We start from the raw sequence: 20,554 nt of genomic DNA on the forward strand, positions 1-20,554 counted from the left end.
GGAGGAAGGATACTGGCAGTATGTTAGTACTAGCTAGTGGAGGAAGGATACTGGCAGTATGTCAGTACTAGCTAGTGGAGGAAGGATACTGGCAGTATGTCAGTACTAGCTAGTGGAGGAAGGATACTGGCAGTATGTCAGTACTAGCTAGTGGAGGAAGGATACTGGCAGTATGTCAGTACTAGCTAGTGGAGGAAGGATACTGGCAGTATGTCAGTACTAGCTAGTGGAGGAAGGATACTGGCAGTATGTCAGTACTAGCTAGTGGAGGAAGGATATTGGCAGTATGTCAGTACTAGCTAGTGGAAGAAGGATACTGGCAGTATGTCAGTACTAGCTAGTGGAGGAAGGATACTGGCAGTATGTCAGTACTAGCTAGTTGAGGAAGGATACTGGCAGTATGTCAGTACTAGCTAGTGGAGGAAGGATACTGGCAGTATGTCAGTACTAGCTAGTGGAGGAAGGATACTGGCAGTATGTTAGTACAAGCTAGTTGAGGAAAGATACTGGCAGTATGTCAGTACTAGCTAGTGGAGGAAGGATACTGGCAGTATGTCAGTACTAGCTAGTGGAGGAAGGATACTGGCAGTATGTCAGTACTAGCTAGTGGAGGAAGGATACTGGCAGTATGTCAGTACTAGCTAGTGGAGGAAGGATACTGGCAGTATGTCAGTACTAGCTAGTGGAGGAAGGATACTGGCAGTATGTCAGTACTAGCTAGTGGAGGAAGGATACTGGCAGTATGACAGTACTAGCTAGTGGAGGAAGGATACTGGCAGTATGTCAGTACTAGCTAGTGGAGGAAGGATACTGGCAGTATGTCAGTACTAGCTAGTGGAGGAAGGATACTGGCAGTATGTCAGTACTAGCTAGTGGAAGAAGGATACTGGCAGTATGTCAGTACTAGCTAGTGGAGGAAAGACATTGGCAGTATGTCAGTACTAGCTAGTGGAGGAAGGATACTGGCAGTATGTCAGTACTAGCTAGTGGAGGAAGGATACTGGCAGTATGTCAGTACTAGCTAGTTGAGGAAGGATACTGGCAGTATGTCAGTACTAGCTAGTGGAGGAAGGATACTGGCAGTATGTCAGTACTAGCTAGTGGAGGAAGGATACTGGCAGTATGTCAGTACTAGCTAGTGGAGGAAGGATACTGGCAGTATGTCAGTACTAGCTAGTGGAGGAAGGATACTGGCAGTATGTCAGTACTAGCTAGTGGAGGAAGGATACTGGCAGTATGTCAGTACTAGCTAGTGGAGGAAGGATACTGGCAGTATGTTAGTACAAGCTAGTTGAGGAAGGATACTGGCAGTATGTCAGTACTAGCTAGTGGAGGAAGGATACTGGCAGTATGTTAGTACAAGCTAGTTGAGGAAGGATACTGGCAGTATGTCAGTACTAGCTAGTGGAGGAAGGATACTGGCAGTATGTTAGTACAAGCTAGTTGAGGAAAGATACTGGCAGTATGTCAGTACTAGCTAGTGGAGGAAGGATATTGGCAGTATGTCAGTACTAGCTAGTGGAGGAAGGATACTGGCAGTATGTCAGTACTAGCTAGTGGAAGAAGGATACTGGCAGTATGTCAGTACTAGCTAGTGGAGGAAAGACATTGGCAGTATGACAGTACTAGCTAGTGGAGGAAGGATACTGGCAGTATGTCAGTACTAGCTAGTGGAGGAAGGATACTGGCAGTATGTCAGTACTAGCTGGTTGAGGAATGATACTGGCAGTATGTCAGTACTAGCTAGTGGAGGAAGGATACTGGCAGTATGTCAGTACTAGCTAGTGGAGGAAGGATACTGGCAGTATGTCAGTACTAGCTAGTGGAGGAAGGATACTGGCAGTATGTCAGTACTAGCTAGTGGAGGAAGGATACTGGCAGTATGTCAGTACTAGCTAGTGGAGGAAGGATACTGGCAGTATGTCAGTACTAGCTAGTGGAGGAAGGATACTGGCAGTATGTCTGTACTAGCTAGTGGAAGAAGGATACTGGCAGTATGTCAGTACTAGCTAGTGGAGGAAGGATACTGGCAGTATGTCAGTACTAGCTAGTGGAAGAAGGATACTGGCAGTATGTCAGTACTAGCTAGTGGAGGAAGGATACTGGCAGTATGTCAGTACTAGCTAGTTGAGGAAGGATACTGGCAGTATGTCAGTACTAGCTAGTGGAAGAAGGATACTGGCAGTATGTCAGTACTAGCTAGTGGAAGAAGAATACTGGCAGTATGTCAGTACTAGCTAGTGGAAGAAGGATACTGGCAGTATGTCAGTACTAGCTAGTGGAAGAAGGATACTGGCAGTATGTTAGTACTAGCTAGTGGAAGAAGGATACTGGCAGTATGTCAGTACTAGCTAGTGGAAGAAGAATACTGGCAGTATGTTAGTACTAGCTAGTGGAGGAAGGGTACTGGCAGTATGTCAGTACTAGCTAGTGGAAGAAGGATACTGGCAGTATGTTAGTACTAGCTAGTGGAGGAAGGGTACTGGCAGTATGTCAGTACTAGCTAGTGGAAGAAGGATACTGGCAGTATGTCAGTACTAGCTAGTGGAAGAAGGATACTGGCAGTATGTCAGTACTAGCTAGTGGAGGAAGGATACTGGCAGTATGTCAGTACTAGCTAGTGGAGGAAGGATACTGGCAGTATGTCAGTACTAGCTAGTGGAGGAAGGATACTGGCAGTATGTCAGTACTAGCTAGTGGAGGAAGGATACTGGCAGTATGTCAGTACTAGCTAGTGGAGGAAGGATACTGGCAGTATGTCAGTACTAGCTAGTGGAGGAAGGATACTGGCAGTATGTCAGTACTAGCTAGTGGAGGAAGGATACTGGCAGTATGTCAGTACTAGCTAGTGGAGGAAGGATACTGGCAGTATGTCAGTACTAGCTAGTGGAGGAAGGATACTGGCAGTATGTCAGTACTAGCTAGTGGAAGAAGGATACTGGCAGTATGTCAGTACTAGCTAGTGGAGGAAGGATACTGGCAGTATGTCAGTACTAGCTAGTGGAGGAAGGATACTGGCAGTATGTCAGTACTAGCTAGTGGAGGAAGGATACTGGCAGTATGTCAGTACTAGCTAGTGGAGGAAGGATACTGGCAGTATGTCAGTACTAGCTAGTGGAGGAAGGATACTGGCAGTATGTCAGTACTAGCTAGTGGAGGAAGGATACTGGCAGTATGTCAGTACTAGCTAGTGGAGGAAGGATACTGGCAGTATGTCAGTACTAGCTAGTGGAGGAAGGATACTGGCAGTATGTCAGTACTAGCTAGTGGAGGAAGGATACTGGAAGTATGTCAGTACTAGCTAGTGGAGGAAGGGTGAACTATTTATTTGCGTCCTGATCCCTCTGTCTTGTTCTGTCTCGGCCACATTCCTCCATAAATTAAACCATGTTGCTGTCCTTCCATGTCTCCTGTCCCTGCCTATTGCAAAGTTCTCTCTCTCTATTCCCTGGTTCCTACAACTATTGCCACAATGACAGATTTCTATCAGCTTAGAGGCAGCAGAGAGAGAGAGAGAGAGAGAGAGAGAGAGAGAGAGAGAGAGAGAGAGAGAGAGAGAGAGAGAGAGAGAGAGAGAGAGAGAGAGACTCCTAATATTGTGAAGTTGCTGTAAGGCCACAGAGAGACAAAGTGAGTTTACAGAATACAGATTTTCAATTAAAAAGTTGTACATACTCAAAATATGTTTCCAAAAATAAGACACACTTTGTAATGTCAGCTACACTTAGACTGAGGGCTTGTGAACTGTGAGGCTAACTCTTAGAGAGGCCTCACTGGAGAGGTAGACCCTGAGAGAACCTACCCAGAACAACACTTAAAGGTGAGCCATGTTTGATGACTAAGGCACCCTGTACACTTAGTGCTGGAGGGAATGTATTCATTCAATGTGACCACTCACTCACCACGTGCCATCACTGTTTTGTGTACAGCACTAAGCACCTTAACTACATTCACCTAGCTTGGTCCAGCCAGGGAATGCTAGCTATGCACTAGCCTCCCAATACCACAGACAGACACCACAATAGAATCACAATACATTTTTATGACAACGTTAGATCCCTCAACATGATTGCCAGTTTGCCACAGTCAGTGAACTGGGTTATGTAGTACATTTTCCAGAGCACGTCATTGGTAATTAACCAGATATCGAACAAGTACAAATCAGGAAAATGGGTGATACATGGAAACTGTTCGGAGCCATTCTGGGCCTGCATCAGAAATGGCACCCTGTATGCAGGGTGTCTACTTTTGACTAGGGCCCCCATAGGACTCTGGTCAAAAGTAGTGCACTATATGGAATGGGGTGCCATTTGGGACCGCTGATCCTAATGAAAGATTGTTTTCAGTACGATCTGACATGGAGCTGTGACCTCTGTGACCTGGCCCTGGAACAGTGGAGGTATGCTAACATCCAGCTCCATCTGTTCACTAGGGCTGGGAATTGCCATGGACCTCACGATATGATATATCACGATACTTAGGTGGCGATATGTTATGTATTGCGATTTTCACAGTTGTTTTTCACGATACTGTGATTTTATTGCGATTCGATGTTCCAAACATATTGCTCACCATATGTATGCTCTAAAGGGACAAGAGAGAACCATGAGAAAATTAGTTTTGATCAGTCATGGAAATAAATATGCTGAAAACAAATTGGCTCCTTATTTAAAAAGAAGATGGAGAACAAGCTATGAAGAAAAATACTGGAGATTTGGTACCGGTACAGCCAACTAGAACAAAAATAACATTGCAATATTGTCCAAATGATACAATACGATATATCGGCAAAAATAAATTCCCAATATGTAACTGTATCGATCCCCTACCCCCATCACTACTGTTCACTACAGCTCAGTATAGTACACACACACCCCAGGCAGGGAGCTCACCAGCTCACCACCATTACAGAACACTCAGACACACGGACACACAAGTGCCTCGCGGTGAGAATATACACTCACCGGACAGTTTAAAGGGAATACACATCTATTACCGGGTCTATCTGCCTCCAGAACAGCCTGAATTCTTCAGGACATGGATTATACAGGAACGTTGGGAAACGTTCCGAAACGTTCCACAGGGATGTTGGTCCATGCTGCTGCTTACGCCAAATCCTGACTCTGCCATCAGCATGACGCAACAGGAACCGGGATTAATTTGACCAGGTGATGTTTTTCCACTCCTTATTGTCCAGAGTTGGTGATCACGTGACCACTGAAGCCTCTTCTTCTTGTTTTTAGCCGACAGTAATTGGAACCCAGTGTGGTCGTCTGCTGCAATAGCCCACCCGTGACAAGCAACACGTTTTTTGTTTGTCGCACCATTCTCAGGAAACCCTAGACACTGTCATGCGTGAAAAGCCCAGGAGGACGGCCATTTCTGAGATTCTGGATCTGGCGTACCTACTGTAGCACCGGCAATCATACCATGCGCAAAGTCACTTAGGTCACTCGTTTTGCCCATTCTAACGTTCAATCTAGCAGTAACTAAATGCCTCGATGCCTGTCTGCCTGCTTTACATAGCAAGCCACGGCCGTGTGACTCACTGTCTGTAGGAGCGAACCATTTTCGTGAACGGGTTGCTGTACCTACTAAACTGTCCGGTGAGTGTATATTACGCACAAGCACAGATGGACAAGTGTCTGGAGCATGGGCACGCACGCACACACACAAGCACGCACACTCGCACCCACACACACAGCAAAGCACAATCATATGTCTATTTAGAGCTGTGAACACACACATTCCCACCCCAATCTGTGTCCCTGATTGCCACAGCTGCTTCCTACCCATGTACTGCTGCTGCTGCTCTGTGGGCAGACCTATCTGTTATGTGTCCCTCAGTACAGAGGAGGAGAGACGCTGAGTCTCAGGCTGCATCCCGTAGGGCTCTGGTCAAATGTAGTGCACTACGTAGGCAATGGTTGCCCGCTTCTACAGTGACTTTACACTCACACTGTTGCTACATATTTAAATCAACAGTAAACATATATAACACATCTATAACCGGTCATAAAGCTGTTAACCAGCACCAGTCACGTCTAACTGCAATTGAAATGTGTATTTCATGTCCTGTTCCTTTACCTGGAGCTGAACGACAACATAAGTGTTGTTTAGGTGTGATTATCTGCTCACATTGCTATCACAATGTATTTCCCACAACACATATACTGTCAGACATCCACACATTCACCGCTACACACACTTACACACACTCACACATACTCACACACACGCGGATAAACCCACACACACACACTTACACACACACACAGGAGAGCGTTATCAACAAACACGCCATCCCAGCAGAGAGATATATAGTGTAAAGATGTATGAGGCAGTCCAATAGTCCAGACAGTCTAGGCTATAGCTGTCTCCTTCATAGACTCTATCACTTGTTATCATTATCTCTGCTCTGCTCTGCCTTTCTTATTTGACACCCTTTTATTATTCCAGACAGAGAAGGTCCTTGTCTCCCCAGCTCTCATGATTTGGGGATTTCCTGTTTAAAGAAGGAAATAGCAATAAGGCAAAAATTGAAAAAAGTAATTAAATGGGAATTAGCGTATGAGGGAGACTGTGCCTGCTAGGCTAGCAGCGTATAAAAAAATGACTTGGCTGGCTGGGGGCGAGAATGAGGCAATGGGGTGAATACAGATGAGGAGGGGCAAGACGCTATTCCCTCTGTGTGCATGTCTGAGAGGAGCTAGCTACAGGTTGTAGGTTGGGCTAGAGAGAGTAGCTAGCTATAGTAGACAGGGCTAGAGAGAGCAGATACCAACAGGCTGTAGGGCTAGAGAGAGCAGCAACTTACAATGGGTAGGGCTAGAGAGAGCAGCTACCTACAGGGTGTGACATGGTGAGGTTGGACCCAGGTGCAGAGAAGAGACCAGACGAGGAATCAGCGGTTAAGGATAAACAAAATACTTAAACGGTAACGTAAGGATCACAGTAACACAGGGAAAAACACTAAGTTGCGGAAACTTACTCAGGAGACAAACGCATATGGCACATAATTCAAGCTTCAGCAAAGGACAACAGCAAACACACGTCTTTTAACTTCTTTGGGACTGGGGCGCAGTATTGAGTAGCTCGGATAAAAAGGTGCCCAGAGAAACTGCCTGCTACTCAGGCCTAAAAGCTAGAATATGCACATAATTATTAGATTTGGATAGAAAATACTCTGAAGTTTCTAAAACTGTTTGAATGACGTCTGTGAGTACAACAGAACTCATATGGCAGGCGACCTGAGACAAATCCAACCAGGACGTGGGAAATCTGAGGTTTGTAGTTTTTCAAAGCTTGGCCTATCGAATAAACAGTGTCTATGGGGTCATTTTGCACTTCCTACTTCCACTAGATGTCAACCGTCTTTAGAAACTTGTTTGAGGCTTCTACTGTAAAGGAGGGGCTCATAAGGGCTCTTTGAGTCAGTGGTCTGGCAGAGTGCCACAAACTCTTGACGCTCGTTCATGTGAGAAGTAGCTCTCGTTCCATGGCTTTTCTACAGACAAAGGAATTCTCCGGTTGGGACATTATTGAACATTTATGATAAAAACATCCTAAAGATTGATTCTATACATCGTTTGATATGTTTCTACGACCAGTAATATAACTTTTGGGAATTTTCGTCCGACATTTCTGCTGGACTTGCCCGCGCCTCGTGAGTTTCGATTTGTTTACTAAACGCCCTAACAAAAGGAGGAATTTGGACATAAATTATGGACTTTATGGAACAAATCAAACATTTATTGTGGAACTGGGATTCCTGGGAGTGCATTCTGACGAAGATCATCAAAGGTAAGTTAATATTTATAATGCTATTTCTGACTTATGTTGACTCCAACATGGCGATATCTTCTTGGGTTGTGTATGTCTCTGAGCGCCGTACTCAGATTATTGCATGGTTTGCTTTTTCTGTAAAGTTTTTGGAAATCTGACACAGCGGTTGAATTAAGGAGAAGTATATCTTTAAATCTGTGAATAACGCTTGTATCTTTTATTAATGTTTATTATGAGTATTTCTGTGATTTGATGTGGCTCTGTGCAAATTCACGGGATGTTTTGGAGGCAAAGTCAAATGTAAACTGAGGTTTTTGGATATAAATATGAACTTGATCGAACAAAACATACAATTATTGTGTAACATGTTGTCCCGGGAGTGTCATCTGATGAAGAATATTAAAGGTTAGTGATTAATTTTATCAATATTTCTGCTTTTTGTGACTCCTCTCTTTGCTTGGAAAATCGCTGTATTCTTTCTGTGACTAGTTGCTGACCTAACATAATGATATGTTCTGCTTTCTCCGAAAAGCTTTTTTGAAATTGGACACTGAGGTTGGAATAATGAGAATTTTATCTTTAAAATGGTGCCTAATACTTGTATGTTTGAGAAAATTTAATTATGAGATTTCTGTTGATTGAATTTGGCGCCCTGCAAGTGGAACTGCAGTCCTAGACAGGTTAACAGAACTCATATGGCAGGCAAAAACCTGGGGGAAAAATCCAACCAGGAAGTGGGAAATCTGAGGTTTGAGTTTTTCAAGTCATTGCCTCTTGAATATGCGGTGTCTATGGGGTCATATTGCACTTCTTAAGGCTTCCACTAGATGTCAACAGTCTTTAGAACCTTGTTTGAGGCTTCTACTGTGAAGGAGGGGGGAATGAGAGCTGTTTCAACCAGGTGTCTGGCAGAGTGCCATGAGCTCAGTCTCGCGCGCTCCCGTGAGTTAGCTGCGTTCCATTGCATTTCTACAGACAAAGGAATTCTCCGGGTGAAACATTATTGAAGATTCATGATAAAAACATTCTAAAGATTGATTCTATACTTCGTTTGACATGTTTCTACGAACTGTAATATGACTTTTCATCTGAACTTTCGCCTGGACTTGCCCGCGCCTCCTGAGTTTGGATTTGTGTACTAAACGCGCAAACAAAAAGGAGGTATTTTGACATAAATTATGGACTTTATCGAACAAAACAAACATTTATTGTGGAACTGGGATTCCTGGGAGTGCATTCTGATGAAGATCATCAAAGGTAAGTGAATATTTATAATGATATTTCTGACTTCTGTTGACTCCACAACATGGCGGGTATCTGTATGGCTTGTTTTGGTCTCGGAGTGCTGTACTCAGATTATTGCATGGTGTGCTTTGTTGAAATCTGACACAGCGGTTGCATTAAGGAGAAGGTTATATATAATTCCATGCATAACACTTGTATCTTTTAGCAATGTTTAAAATCACCGGATGTTCTGGAAGCAAAATATTACTGAACATAACACACCAATGTAAACTGAGATTTTTGGATATAAATATGAACTTTATCAAACAAAACATACATGTAATGTGTAACGTGAAGTCCTATGAGTGTCATCTGATGAAGATCATCAAAGGATAGTGATTAATTTTATCTCTATTTCTGCTTTTTGTGACTCCTCTCTTTGGCTGGAAAAATGGCTGTGTTTTTCTGTGACTAGGTGCTGAACTAACATAATCGTTTGGTGTGCTTTCGTCGTAAAGCATTTTTGAAATCGGACACTGTGGCTGGATTTACAACAAGTTTATCTTTAAAATGGTGTAAAATACTTGTATGTTTGAGGAATTCTAATTATGGGAATTCTGTTGTTTTGAATTTGGCGCCCTGCAATTTCACTGGCTGTTGGCGAGGTGGGACGCTACCGTCCCGAATATCCCAGAGAGGTTAACAGGGAAATCATAATGAGTAAATAGGACACACCTGAGTGTCGTTAATGTCTCTAGGACAGTCTCAGCTGCCCTCTGGTGACAGGTGGAACCTTCACAGTACCCCCCCCCCCCCCCCCCCTTCAAGGAGCGGCTCCAGCCTCGGAGCCAGGGCAACCATCACATAGTTGAACCAACATCATGGTTGAAGTTCCAAACGAATCCCGGATCCAGGATGTCCCGGGCAGGCACCCAAGTCCGCTCCTTGGGGCCGTAGCCCTCCCAGTCCACCAGGTACTGCAGGGTGCCTTGGACCCGACAAGCCTCCAACAGATGCCAGAGAGTGTAGGCCGGGCGACCGTCGACAAGTCGAGGGGGATGGAGTGGCAGGTGTGGGGGGAGAGAAGGGACCGGTCCTTACCAGCTTGAGACGGAAGACATGGAAGGATGGACAGACCCTCATACCTGGGAAGCTGGAGACGATAGGTTTGATGCGACTCAGGATCTTGAATGGTCCTATGTAGCACGGAGCGAGCTTCCGCAAAAGTATTCAGACCCCTTGACTTTTTCCATATTTTGTTTAAGTTACAGCCTTATTCTAAAATGTATTAAATTGTTCATGCTGTGGGGATGTTTTTCAGCAGCAGGGACTGGGAGACTAGTCAGGATCGAGAGGGAAAGATGAATGGAGCAAAGTACAGAGAGATCCTCGATGAAAATTACTCAGGACATCAGACTGAGGTGAAGGTTCACCTTCCAACAGGGCAACTACAGTTGAAGTCGGAAGTTTACATACACCTTAACCAAATACATTCAAACTCAGTTTTTCACAATTCCTGACATTTAATCCCATTTAATGCCCTGTTTTAGGTCAGTTAGGATCACCACCTTATTTTAAGAATGTGAAATGTCAGAATAATAGTAGAGAGAATGATTTATTTCAGCTTCTATTTATTTCATCAGAAGTTTACATACATCAGAAGTTTACATACACTCAATTAGTATTTGGTAGCATTGCCTTTAAATTGTTTAACTTGGGTCAAACGTTTCAGGTAGCCGTCCACAAGCTTCCAACAATAAGTTGGGTGAATTTTGGCCAATTCCTCCTGACAGAGCTGGTGTAACTGAGTCAGGTTTGTAGGCCTCCTTACTCGCACACACTTTTTCAGTTCTGCCCACACATTTTCTATGGGACTGAGGTCAGTGCTTTGTGATGGCCACTACAATACATTGACTTTGTTGTCCTTAAGCCATTTTGCCACAACTTTGGAAGTATGCTTGGGGTCATTGTCGATTTGGAAGTCCAATTTGTGACCAAGCTTTAACTTCCTGACTGATGTCTTGAGATGTTGCTTCAATATATCCACATAATTTTCCTTCATCATGATCTATTTTGTGAAGTGCACCAGTCCCTGCTGCAGCAAAGCACCCCCACAACATGATGCTGCCACCCCCATGCTTCACGTTTGGGATGGTGTTCTTCAGCTTGCAAGCCTCCCCCTTTTCCCTCCAAACATAATGATGGTCATTATGGCCAAACAGTTCTATTTTTGTTTCATCAGACCAGAGGACATTTCTCCAAAAAGTACAATCTTTGTCCCCATGTGCAGTTAGAAACCGATTTGCACTTTTCACACCAAAGTACGTTCATCTCTAGGAGACAGAAAGCGTCTCCTTCCTGAGCGGTATGACGGCTGCGTGGTCCCATGGTGTTTATACTTGCGTACTGTTGTTTGTACAGATGAACGTGGTACCTCCAGGCATTTGGAAATTGCTCCCAAGGATGAACCAGACTTGTGGAGGTCTACAATTTTTTTTCTGAGGTCTTGGCTGATTTCTTTTGATTTTCCTATGATGTCAAGCAAAGGGGTACTGAGTTTGAAGGTAGGCCTTGAAATACATCCACAGGTACACCTCCAATTGACTCAAATTATGTAAATTAGCCTGTCAGAAACTACTAAAGTCATGACATTATTTTATGGAATTTTCCAATCTGTTTAAATGCACAGTCAACTTAGTGTATGTAAACTTCTGACCCACTGGAATTGTGATACAATGAATTTTAAGTGAAATAATCTGTCTGTAAACAATTGTTGGAAAAATTACTTGTGTCATCCACAAAGTAGATGTCCTAACTGACTTGCCAAAACTATAGTTTGTTAACAAGAAATTTGTGGCGTGGTTGAAAAAAACTATACAGTTGAAGTCTGAAGTTTACATACACTTAGGTTGGAGTCATTAAATCGAATTTTTATTATATTGTATAATAATAGTGAAAACATTAAACCTATGAAATATGGAATCACGTAGTATCCAAAAAAGTGTTAAACAAACCAAAATATATTTTACAGTACATTTGAGATTTTTCAAAGTAGCCACCCTTTGCCTTGATGACAGCTTTGCACACTCTCTCAACCAGCTTCATGAGGTAGTCACCTGGAATGCTTTCTAACAGTCTTGAAGGAGTTTCCACATATGTTGAGCACTTGTTGGCTGCTTTTCCTTCACTCTGCAGTCCAACTTATCCCAAACCGTCTCAATTGTTTTGAGGTTGGGTGATTGTGGAGGCCAAGTCATCTGATGCAGCACTCCATCACTCTCCTTCTTGGTCAAATGGCCCTTACGCAGCCTGGAGGTGTGTTTTGGGTCATAGTCCTCTTGAAAAACAAATGACAGTCCAACTAAGTGCAAACCAGATGGGATGGCATATCGCTGCAGAATGCTGTGGTAGCCATGCTGGTTAAGTGTGCCTTGAATTCTAAATATATCACAGACAGTGTAACCAGCAAAGCACCCAGACACCATCACACCTCCTCCTCCATGCTTCACGGTGAGAACCACACATGCGGAGATCATCCGTTCACCTACTCTGCGTCTCACAAAGACACGGCGGTTGGAACCAAACATGTCAAATTTGTACTCATCAGACCAAAGAACAGATTTCCACCGGTCAATGTCCATTGCTCGTCTTTCTTGGCCCAAGCAAGTCTCTTCTTATTATTGGTGTCCTTTAGTAGTGGTTTCTTTGCAGCAATTCGACCATGGCCTGATTCACGCAGTCTCCTCTGAACAGTTGATGTTGAGATGTGTCTGTTACTTGAATTCTGTGAAGCATTTATTTTGGGTTGTAATCTGTGGTGCAGTTAATTGCCCATTTCTGAGGCTGGTAACTCTAATGAACTTATCCTCTGCAGCAGAGGTAACTCTTGGTCTTCCTTTCCTGTGGCAGTCCTCATGAGAGCCAGTTTCATCATAGCACTTGATGGTTTTTGCGACTGCACTTGAAGAAACTTTCAAAGTTTTTTCCGGAAGACTGACCTTCGTGTCTTAATTAAAATAATGATGGACTGTTGTTTCTCTTTGCTTATTTGCTTATATGGACTTGGTCTTTTACCAAATAGGGCTATCTTTTGTATACCAACCCTACCTTGTCACAACACAACTGATTGTCTCAAACACGTTAAGAAGGAAAGAATTTCCACAAATTAACTTTTAGTAAGGCACACCTGTTAATTGAAATGCATTCCAGGTGACTACCTCATGAAGCTGGTTTTGAGAATGCCAAGAGTTTGCCAAGCTGTCATCAAGGCAAAGGGTGGCTACTTTGAAGAATCTCAAATATAAAATATATTTTGATTTGTTTTACACTTTTGTCGTTACTACATGATTCCATATGTGTTATTTCATAGTTTTAATCTCTTTACTATTATTCTACAATGTAGAAAATAGTAAAAATAAAGAAAACCCTTTGAATGAGTAGGTGTGTCCAAACTTTTGACTGGTACTGTATATATGTGATGGAATGTATAGACATTATGGACAGTATGTGAATAGAATATGTAGTATATCTGATGAATACGTAGAATAGAATAGTACATGTACAATAATAGTTGAATAGGATGGACTTGACTAGAATACACTATACATATGAAATGGGTAAAACAGTACGTAAACATTAATAAAGTGACCAGTGTTCCATTATAAAAGAGTCCAGTTTTCCATTATTAAAGTGAACAGTGTTCCATGTCCATGTATATAGAGCAGCAGCCTCTAAGGTGCAGTGTTGAGTAACTGGGTGGTAGCCGGCTAGTGACAGTGACTAAGTTCAGGGCTGGGTACTGGATGGAGGCCAGCTAGTGATGGCTATTTAACAGTGTGATGGCCTAGAGATGGAAGCTGTTTTTCAGTCTCTCTGTCCCAGATTTGATGCACCTGTACTAACCTTGCCTTCTGGGTGATAGCGGGGTGAACAGGCCGTGGCTGTGGCTGAGGTCCTTGATGATCTTCTTGGCCTTCCTGTGACACCGGGTGCTGTAGATGTCCTGGAGGGCAGTCAGTGTGCCCCCGGTGATGCGTTGGGCAGACTGCACTACCCTCTGGAGAGCCCTGCAGTTGGGGATGGTGCAGTTGTCGTACCAGGTAGTGATACAGCCCAACAGAATGCATCTGTAAAAGTCTGTGAATGTCTTAGGGGCCAAGCTGAATTTCTTCAACCTCCTGTTGCACGTTCTTCACACAAGGTATGTATGGGTGGATCCTTTCAGATTGTCAGTGATGTATACGTCAAGGAACTTGAAGCTTTTCACCTTTTCCACTGCGGCCCGTCAATGTGGATTTGGCGTGCTCCCTCTGCTGTCTCCTGAAGTCCACGATCAGTTCCTTTGTTTTGTTGACGATGAGGGAGAGGTTATTTTCCTGGCACCACTTCGCCAGGGCCCTCGTCTCTTCACTGTAGGCTGTCTCGCCGTTGTTGGTAATCAAGCCTACCACTGTTGTGTCATCTACAAACTTGATGATTGAGTTGGAGGCGTGCGTGGCCACGCAGTCATGGGTGAACAGTGAGTACAGGAGGGGGCTGAGCACGCACCCTTGTGGAACCCCCATGTTGAGGATCAGCGTACCGGAGGTGTTGTTGCCTACCTTCACCACCTAGTGGCCCATCAGGAAGTCCAAGACCCACTTGCACAGGGCGGGGTTCAGACCCAGGGCCCTGAGCTTAATGATGAGCTTGGAGGGTACTATGGTGTTGAAGGCTGAGTTGTATTCAATGTATTCTTCTTGTCCAGATGGGATACGTCTGTGTGCAGTGTGATGGCGATTGCATCGTCCGTGGATCTATTGCGGCGGTATGCAAATTGCAGTGGGTCTAGGGTGTCGGGTAAGGTGGAGGTGATACGATCCTAAACTAGCCTCTCAAAGCACTTAATGATGACAGAAGTGAGTGCTATGGGGTGACAGTCAATTAGTTCAGTTACTTTCGCTTTCTTGGGTACAGGAACAATGGTGGACATCTTGAAGCAAGTGGGGACAGCAGACTGGGATAAGGAGAGATCGAATATGTCCGTAAACACTCCAGCCAGCTGGTCTGCGCATGCTCTGAGGACGTGGCTAGGGATGCTGTCTGGGCCGGCAGCCTTGCGAGGGTTAACACGCATAAATGTCTTACTCACGTTGGCCACGGAGAACGAGAGCTCACAGTCCTCAGGAGCGGCCTGCGTCGGTTGCACTGTATTATCCTCAAAGCGGGCGAAGAAGGTGTTTTGCTTGTCCGGGAGCAAGACGTCGGTGTCCGCGACATGGCTGGTTTCCCTTTGCAAGCTGTGATTGTCTGGAGTCCCTACCATGCAAACACACATAGTTGTACCCAACACACAATTAGCCTAAAAAACTATTAAATTAGCGTAAATTATAAATCGTGAGGGACCACCAATCAAATTCACTTAGGGGGCTGAGTGTGTAACACAATATCACAGGGATGATTACATGGAGTGGTTACAGCAATTACTGTACAGCCATTGATGGCTATGACAGCACCTGTTGCTTTCCTATCGAAGTCACATCTGCAACTCAAATGGCACCCTATTCCCTATAGAGTGCACTACTTTTGAGCAGAGCCCTATATGGGCCCTGGTTAAAGGTACTGCACTTTATAGGTAATAGGGTGCCATTTTGGGACGCAACACACCGTCCAGTACATGGACAAAGGCATGTTGTTTGTCAAATCATGGAGGATGAAAATTGGATGCTGGTACAGTAGATTACCTGCATGCTTTTAAAGCCACACTATAGTACTGCAGAATGTACAGTAACATTTCAAACAGCTTTTGTAATGGAATAGCCGAGATGGGTTCCATTCTAGAATGACCTAACCATGAGGCCACTCTGGTGCTGTACAGATCACTACAGTACAGTGCCATAAGTAGAACCAGTGACATTTCACACCCACTTTTTGTAACAGTGTTTGACTGAACATCTTTAAATTAAGGTCTTTCATCTCTACAGGTGGGCATTCCACCACCATCGCTCAGACCCCAGAAAAACAGCAATTAAAACGATCTACTTCAATCTGTAGGACCTCATGCATGATCCTTACCTGATAAGCTACTGTAGCACACTGCTGTAGATATGGAAAGATTTGGATATGAAAAAAAAAGGAAAGATATGTTTTCCTGCCTGGTATTGTCACGCCCTGACCTTAGAGATCCTTTATTCTCTATTTTGGGTTAGGTCGGGGTGTGACTAGGGTGGGCATTCTAGTTTCTTTATTTCTAGGTTGGCCTGGTATGGTTCCCAATCAGAGGCAGCTGTCTATCGTTGTTTCTGATTGGGGATCATACTTTTCCCACCTGTTGGGTGTGGGATCGTGTTTGTGTACTGTTGCCTTGAGCACTGCATTGCTTCACGTTTGTTTTGTTTTTTATTGTTTTTTTTGCCGGTTCACATAATTAAGATGATGAACCCAAACCACGCTGCATTTTGGTCCGATTCTTACAACAACGTTCGTGACAGGTATTGCATTTGATAATGTTATAGCCAGCCAAGAAATGTTCTCTGAGTACAATGCAGTCAGAGATCAATCAGTAAACCTTGAGCTGGCAATTAATGGTTTCTCAGTGAAGCCTTAGAGAAGAGAAAACCAATGAGAAAACCAAGAGATTGCAATGTCTGTAAATGTGGACTATCTGACTTTGATCCTTTCTCAGACTTCAAAGCTCACTCACTAATGTCAGGTCTAAGTGCTGACAAGATTCATATCCTTTGATTTATCATGTTTAGTTAATGTGATGTAATTAGTATTAGTGATGGTTGTACAGTGTATGTCTCGAAAAAACTCTCAGAAAGCATAAGAAACAATCCCCAAAGAGTTCACGTTGATACCCCTCATCCCTCCTAACACATGGTTTGGAGATGTTTGATGTGTATATTTTGGCAAGAGAAGTGTGCACAGGGACTGTGGCCAGCCAGAAATGAGGTGATTTCTATAGGGTAGCATGGGAGAAAGAGAGGGAGACACTAGCAGGCATGATGCATGGCCCAGTGATTGCTTCTTCATCACTCTGTCAGGCCTGCTTAAGACCCCCTGTTCTTAATTCCCCATTGTCTTGTCCAATAGGGAAGTTCAGCTGGTTTTACATTGGCTGTTGGGGTAAACACTCAATCCGTGTCCCAAAAACCAACCTATTTCCTTTGTAATACACCAGGGGCAATAGGGCTCTGGTCAAAAGTAGTGCACTACATAGGGAATAGGGTGCTATATCGGATCCGGCCTCAGACTAGAGACAGGGCTGAGTAACTGTGTGGCTCAGTGAGTTATCTGATGTGAGCTGCTGTTGTTGTTGCACAGTCTCTAAACTGTGCAATTCTTGAATATAAAAAAACACTGTCCTCCCTGAACTAACAAAGCATTGTGCTGTATTTCTGCCATTGATGTGTCTCACGATCAAGGCTGTGGGATTTCTGAAGTATAATATGGCTGTTGGTTCAGTCAAAATGTTCTGATGATCTACCTGTGCGCTGAGACAAAATAAAACATGAATCTACATTAAATACAGTCATTTGCATGAGTCTGCAGTACAGTGAAGTAGCTAATTAGTCAAATCACTTGTCTGTATAAGATCAAGTTTTAATTTCTTCATTTACATTTGAAAAACACATTCAATTACATTTAACACTAACCAATAATTCATTAATGTGATTTAAGATTAAATACAGTTGATGTCAAACATAGTCAGTCTGAATAAAGGGAAGTAGAGTGATGGAGAGAGGGAATTTTCAGAGAAGGTATTACAGTAGCTGCTTCCACTAGGCATGCATGTATCTGCCTCTGGAAAAAGCCCTGTCAATCTTCAAAGACCAAACAATAACCAAGAGAGAGGGAGTTACTTAAGATCAAATAAATCCCTGGGGTTTGCAAATCAGAGCACTGAGATTAAAATGAAAAATAAGTAAAACAGAAAACCAAAATAAACCATAAGAACAAAGTAAATAGAGAAATCGATATGGTCCTGCCGTACATACCTACACGTACGCTACGATCACAAGATGCAGGAATGGTCTGCCTATCCATGTGAGAGATGCAGACTCGGTCTCGACCTTTAAGTCCTAACTGAAGACTCATCTCTTCAGTAAGTTCTATGATTGAGTATAGTCTGGCCCAGGGGTGCGAAGGTGAATGGCAAGGCACTTGGTGGATGAACCGCCCTTGCTGTCTCTGCCTGGCCGGCTCCCCTCTCTCCACTGGGATTCTCTGTCTCTAACCCTATTACGGGGGCTGAGTCACTGGCTTTCTAGTGCTCTTCTATGCCGTCCCTAGGAGGGGTGCGTCACTTCAGTGGGTTGAGTCACTGACGTGATCTTCCTGTCCGGTTTTGCGCCCCCTCAAGCTTGTGCGTTGGAGGAGATCTTTGTGGGCTATATTCAGTAAGTTGGTGGTCTGTTGATATCACTCTAGTGGTGTGGTGGCTGTGCTTTGGCAAAATGGGTGTGGATATATCCCTGCCTGGTTGCACCCTCCCCCATCTCAGCCTCCATTATCTATGCAGCGAAAGTCTATGTGCCAGGGGGCTAGAGTCAGTCTGTTATATCTGGTGTAATTCTCCTGTCTTATCTGGTGTCCTGTGTGAATTTAAGTATGCTCCCTTCCTAATTATCTCTCCCCCTCCCCTCCCAGAGGACCTGAGTCCTAGGACCATGCCTCAGGACTACCTGGCCTGATGACTCCTGGCTGTCCCCAGTCCACCTGGTCGTACTGCTGCTCCAGTTTCAACTGTTCTGCATGTGGCTAGGGAAGCCTGACCTGTTCACCGGACGTGCTGTTTTCGACTGTCTCTCTCTCTCTACCGCACCTGCTGTCTCAACCTCTGAATGCTCGACTATGACAAGCCAACTGACATTTACTCCTGAGGTACTGACCTGTTGCAATACATTTGATTTATTGATTGAATGATTGTTATGACCGATAACGAGGAAAATTCACATTTTCACTATAGTGACTCATTGCCTTCCAGTAGACTTATTCCGACAAGAACAAAGAGTTTACAAATCAAGCAGAGCATCAACGTCTGTCTGATTTTAAACTAACCAAACATATAAACACATAAATGGATGTTTGAAGTTGTTTGAATTTTGATGGTTCAAAGGTCTCATTTGTGATTTGGTGTGTGAAATTCTTTGTTTAACTGCACTAAACAGTGTGAATACATGCGTGAACTTGTGTGTTTTTGTTTGTGAACAAGCAGCTCCACAGTACTGCAGTATGAGGTGGAGAGAACTGAACAGATGTTCAGAGGGCATTAGAGCCCTCTCATGCCCACTGGGTACACTATGTGTAACGTACCTTGTGATTGGTCGATGTGTCTCAGGGTACACTATGTGTAACGTACCTTGCGATTGGTCGATGTGTCTCAGGGTACACTATGTGTAACATACCTTGTGATTGGTCGATGTGTCTCAGGGTACACTATGTGTAACGTACCTTGTGATTGGTCCATGTGTCCCAGTGTACACTATGTGTAACGTACCTTGTGATTGGTCAATGTGTACCCTGTGTGTAACGTACCTTGTGATTGGTCCATGTGTCTCAGGGTACACTATGTGTAACGTACCTTGCGATTGGTCCATGTGTCTCAGGGTACACTATGTGTAACTTACCTTGCGATTGGCCCATGTGTCTCAGGGTACACTATGTGTAACGTACCTTGTGATTGGTCCATGTGTCTCAGGGTACACTATGTGTAACGTACCTTGTGATTGGTCCATGTGTCTCAGGGTACACTATGTGTAACGTACCTTGCGATTGGTCCATGTGCCTCAGGTTACACTATGTGTAGTAACGTACCTTGTGATTGGTCCATGTGTCCCAGGGTACACTATGTGTAACGTACCTTGTGATTGATTGGTCCATGTGTCCCAGTGTACTCTGTGTGTAATGTACCTTGTGATTGGTCAATGTGTCCCAGTGTACCCTGTGTGTAACGTATCTTGTGATTGGTCCATGTGTCCCAGTGTACCATGTGTGTAACGTATCTTGTGATTGGTAAATGTGTCCCAGTGTATCTTGTGATTGGTCCATGTGTCCCAGGGTACCCCGTGTGTAACTTACTTTGTGATTGGCCCATGTGTCCCAGTGTACCCTGTATGTAACATACCTTGTAATTGGTCAATGTGTCCCAGGGTACCCTGTGTGTAATATACCTTGTGACAGTGTACCCTGTGTGTAATATACATTGTGATTGGCCCATGTGTCCCAGGGTACCCTGTGTGTAACATGCCTTGTGATTGGTCCATGTGTCCCAGGGTCTCGATCTGCTCCACCAGGTCGTTGGAGTTCCACTGGCTCATCCCCAGGAGGATGGCACTCTTCCCCTCCAGCACATCTGCTGGGACACACAGAGAGGAGGGTTACAATCTGTCTGTTGTGGGACACAGACACACAGGGAGGAGGGTTACAATCTGTCTGTTGGGGTACACAGACACACAGTGATGAGGGTTACAATCTGTCTGTTGTGGGACACAGACACACAGAGAGGAGGGTTACAATCTGTCTGTTGTGGGACACAGACACACAGGGAGGAGGGTCACAATCT

General features: G+C 44.1%; 1 protein-coding gene across 5 annotated transcripts in view; it reads right to left on the minus strand.

Moving 5' to 3' along the window:
* The window catches only part of LOC129831988 (membrane-associated phosphatidylinositol transfer protein 3-like), a 142,548-nt gene that overhangs the window by 74,065 nt on the left and 47,929 nt on the right, over positions 1-20,554 (minus strand). For 2 of the 5 annotated variants that reach the window (XM_055895678.1, XM_055895682.1), the window contains exon 3: positions 20,240-20,347. In XM_055895678.1, coding sequence (XP_055751653.1) covers positions 20,240-20,347 — 108 coding nt within the window. Of the gene's footprint in view, positions 1-19,443; positions 19,463-19,806; positions 19,852-20,239; positions 20,348-20,554 lie in introns of those variants that run through there. The other 3 variants (XM_055895679.1, XM_055895681.1, XM_055895680.1) reach the window with 3 other exon arrangements.

This window comes from Salvelinus fontinalis, chromosome 33, assembly GCF_029448725.1.
Source record: "Salvelinus fontinalis isolate EN_2023a chromosome 33, ASM2944872v1, whole genome shotgun sequence".
In the NCBI taxonomy this organism is placed as follows: domain Eukaryota; kingdom Metazoa; phylum Chordata; class Actinopteri; order Salmoniformes; family Salmonidae; genus Salvelinus; species Salvelinus fontinalis.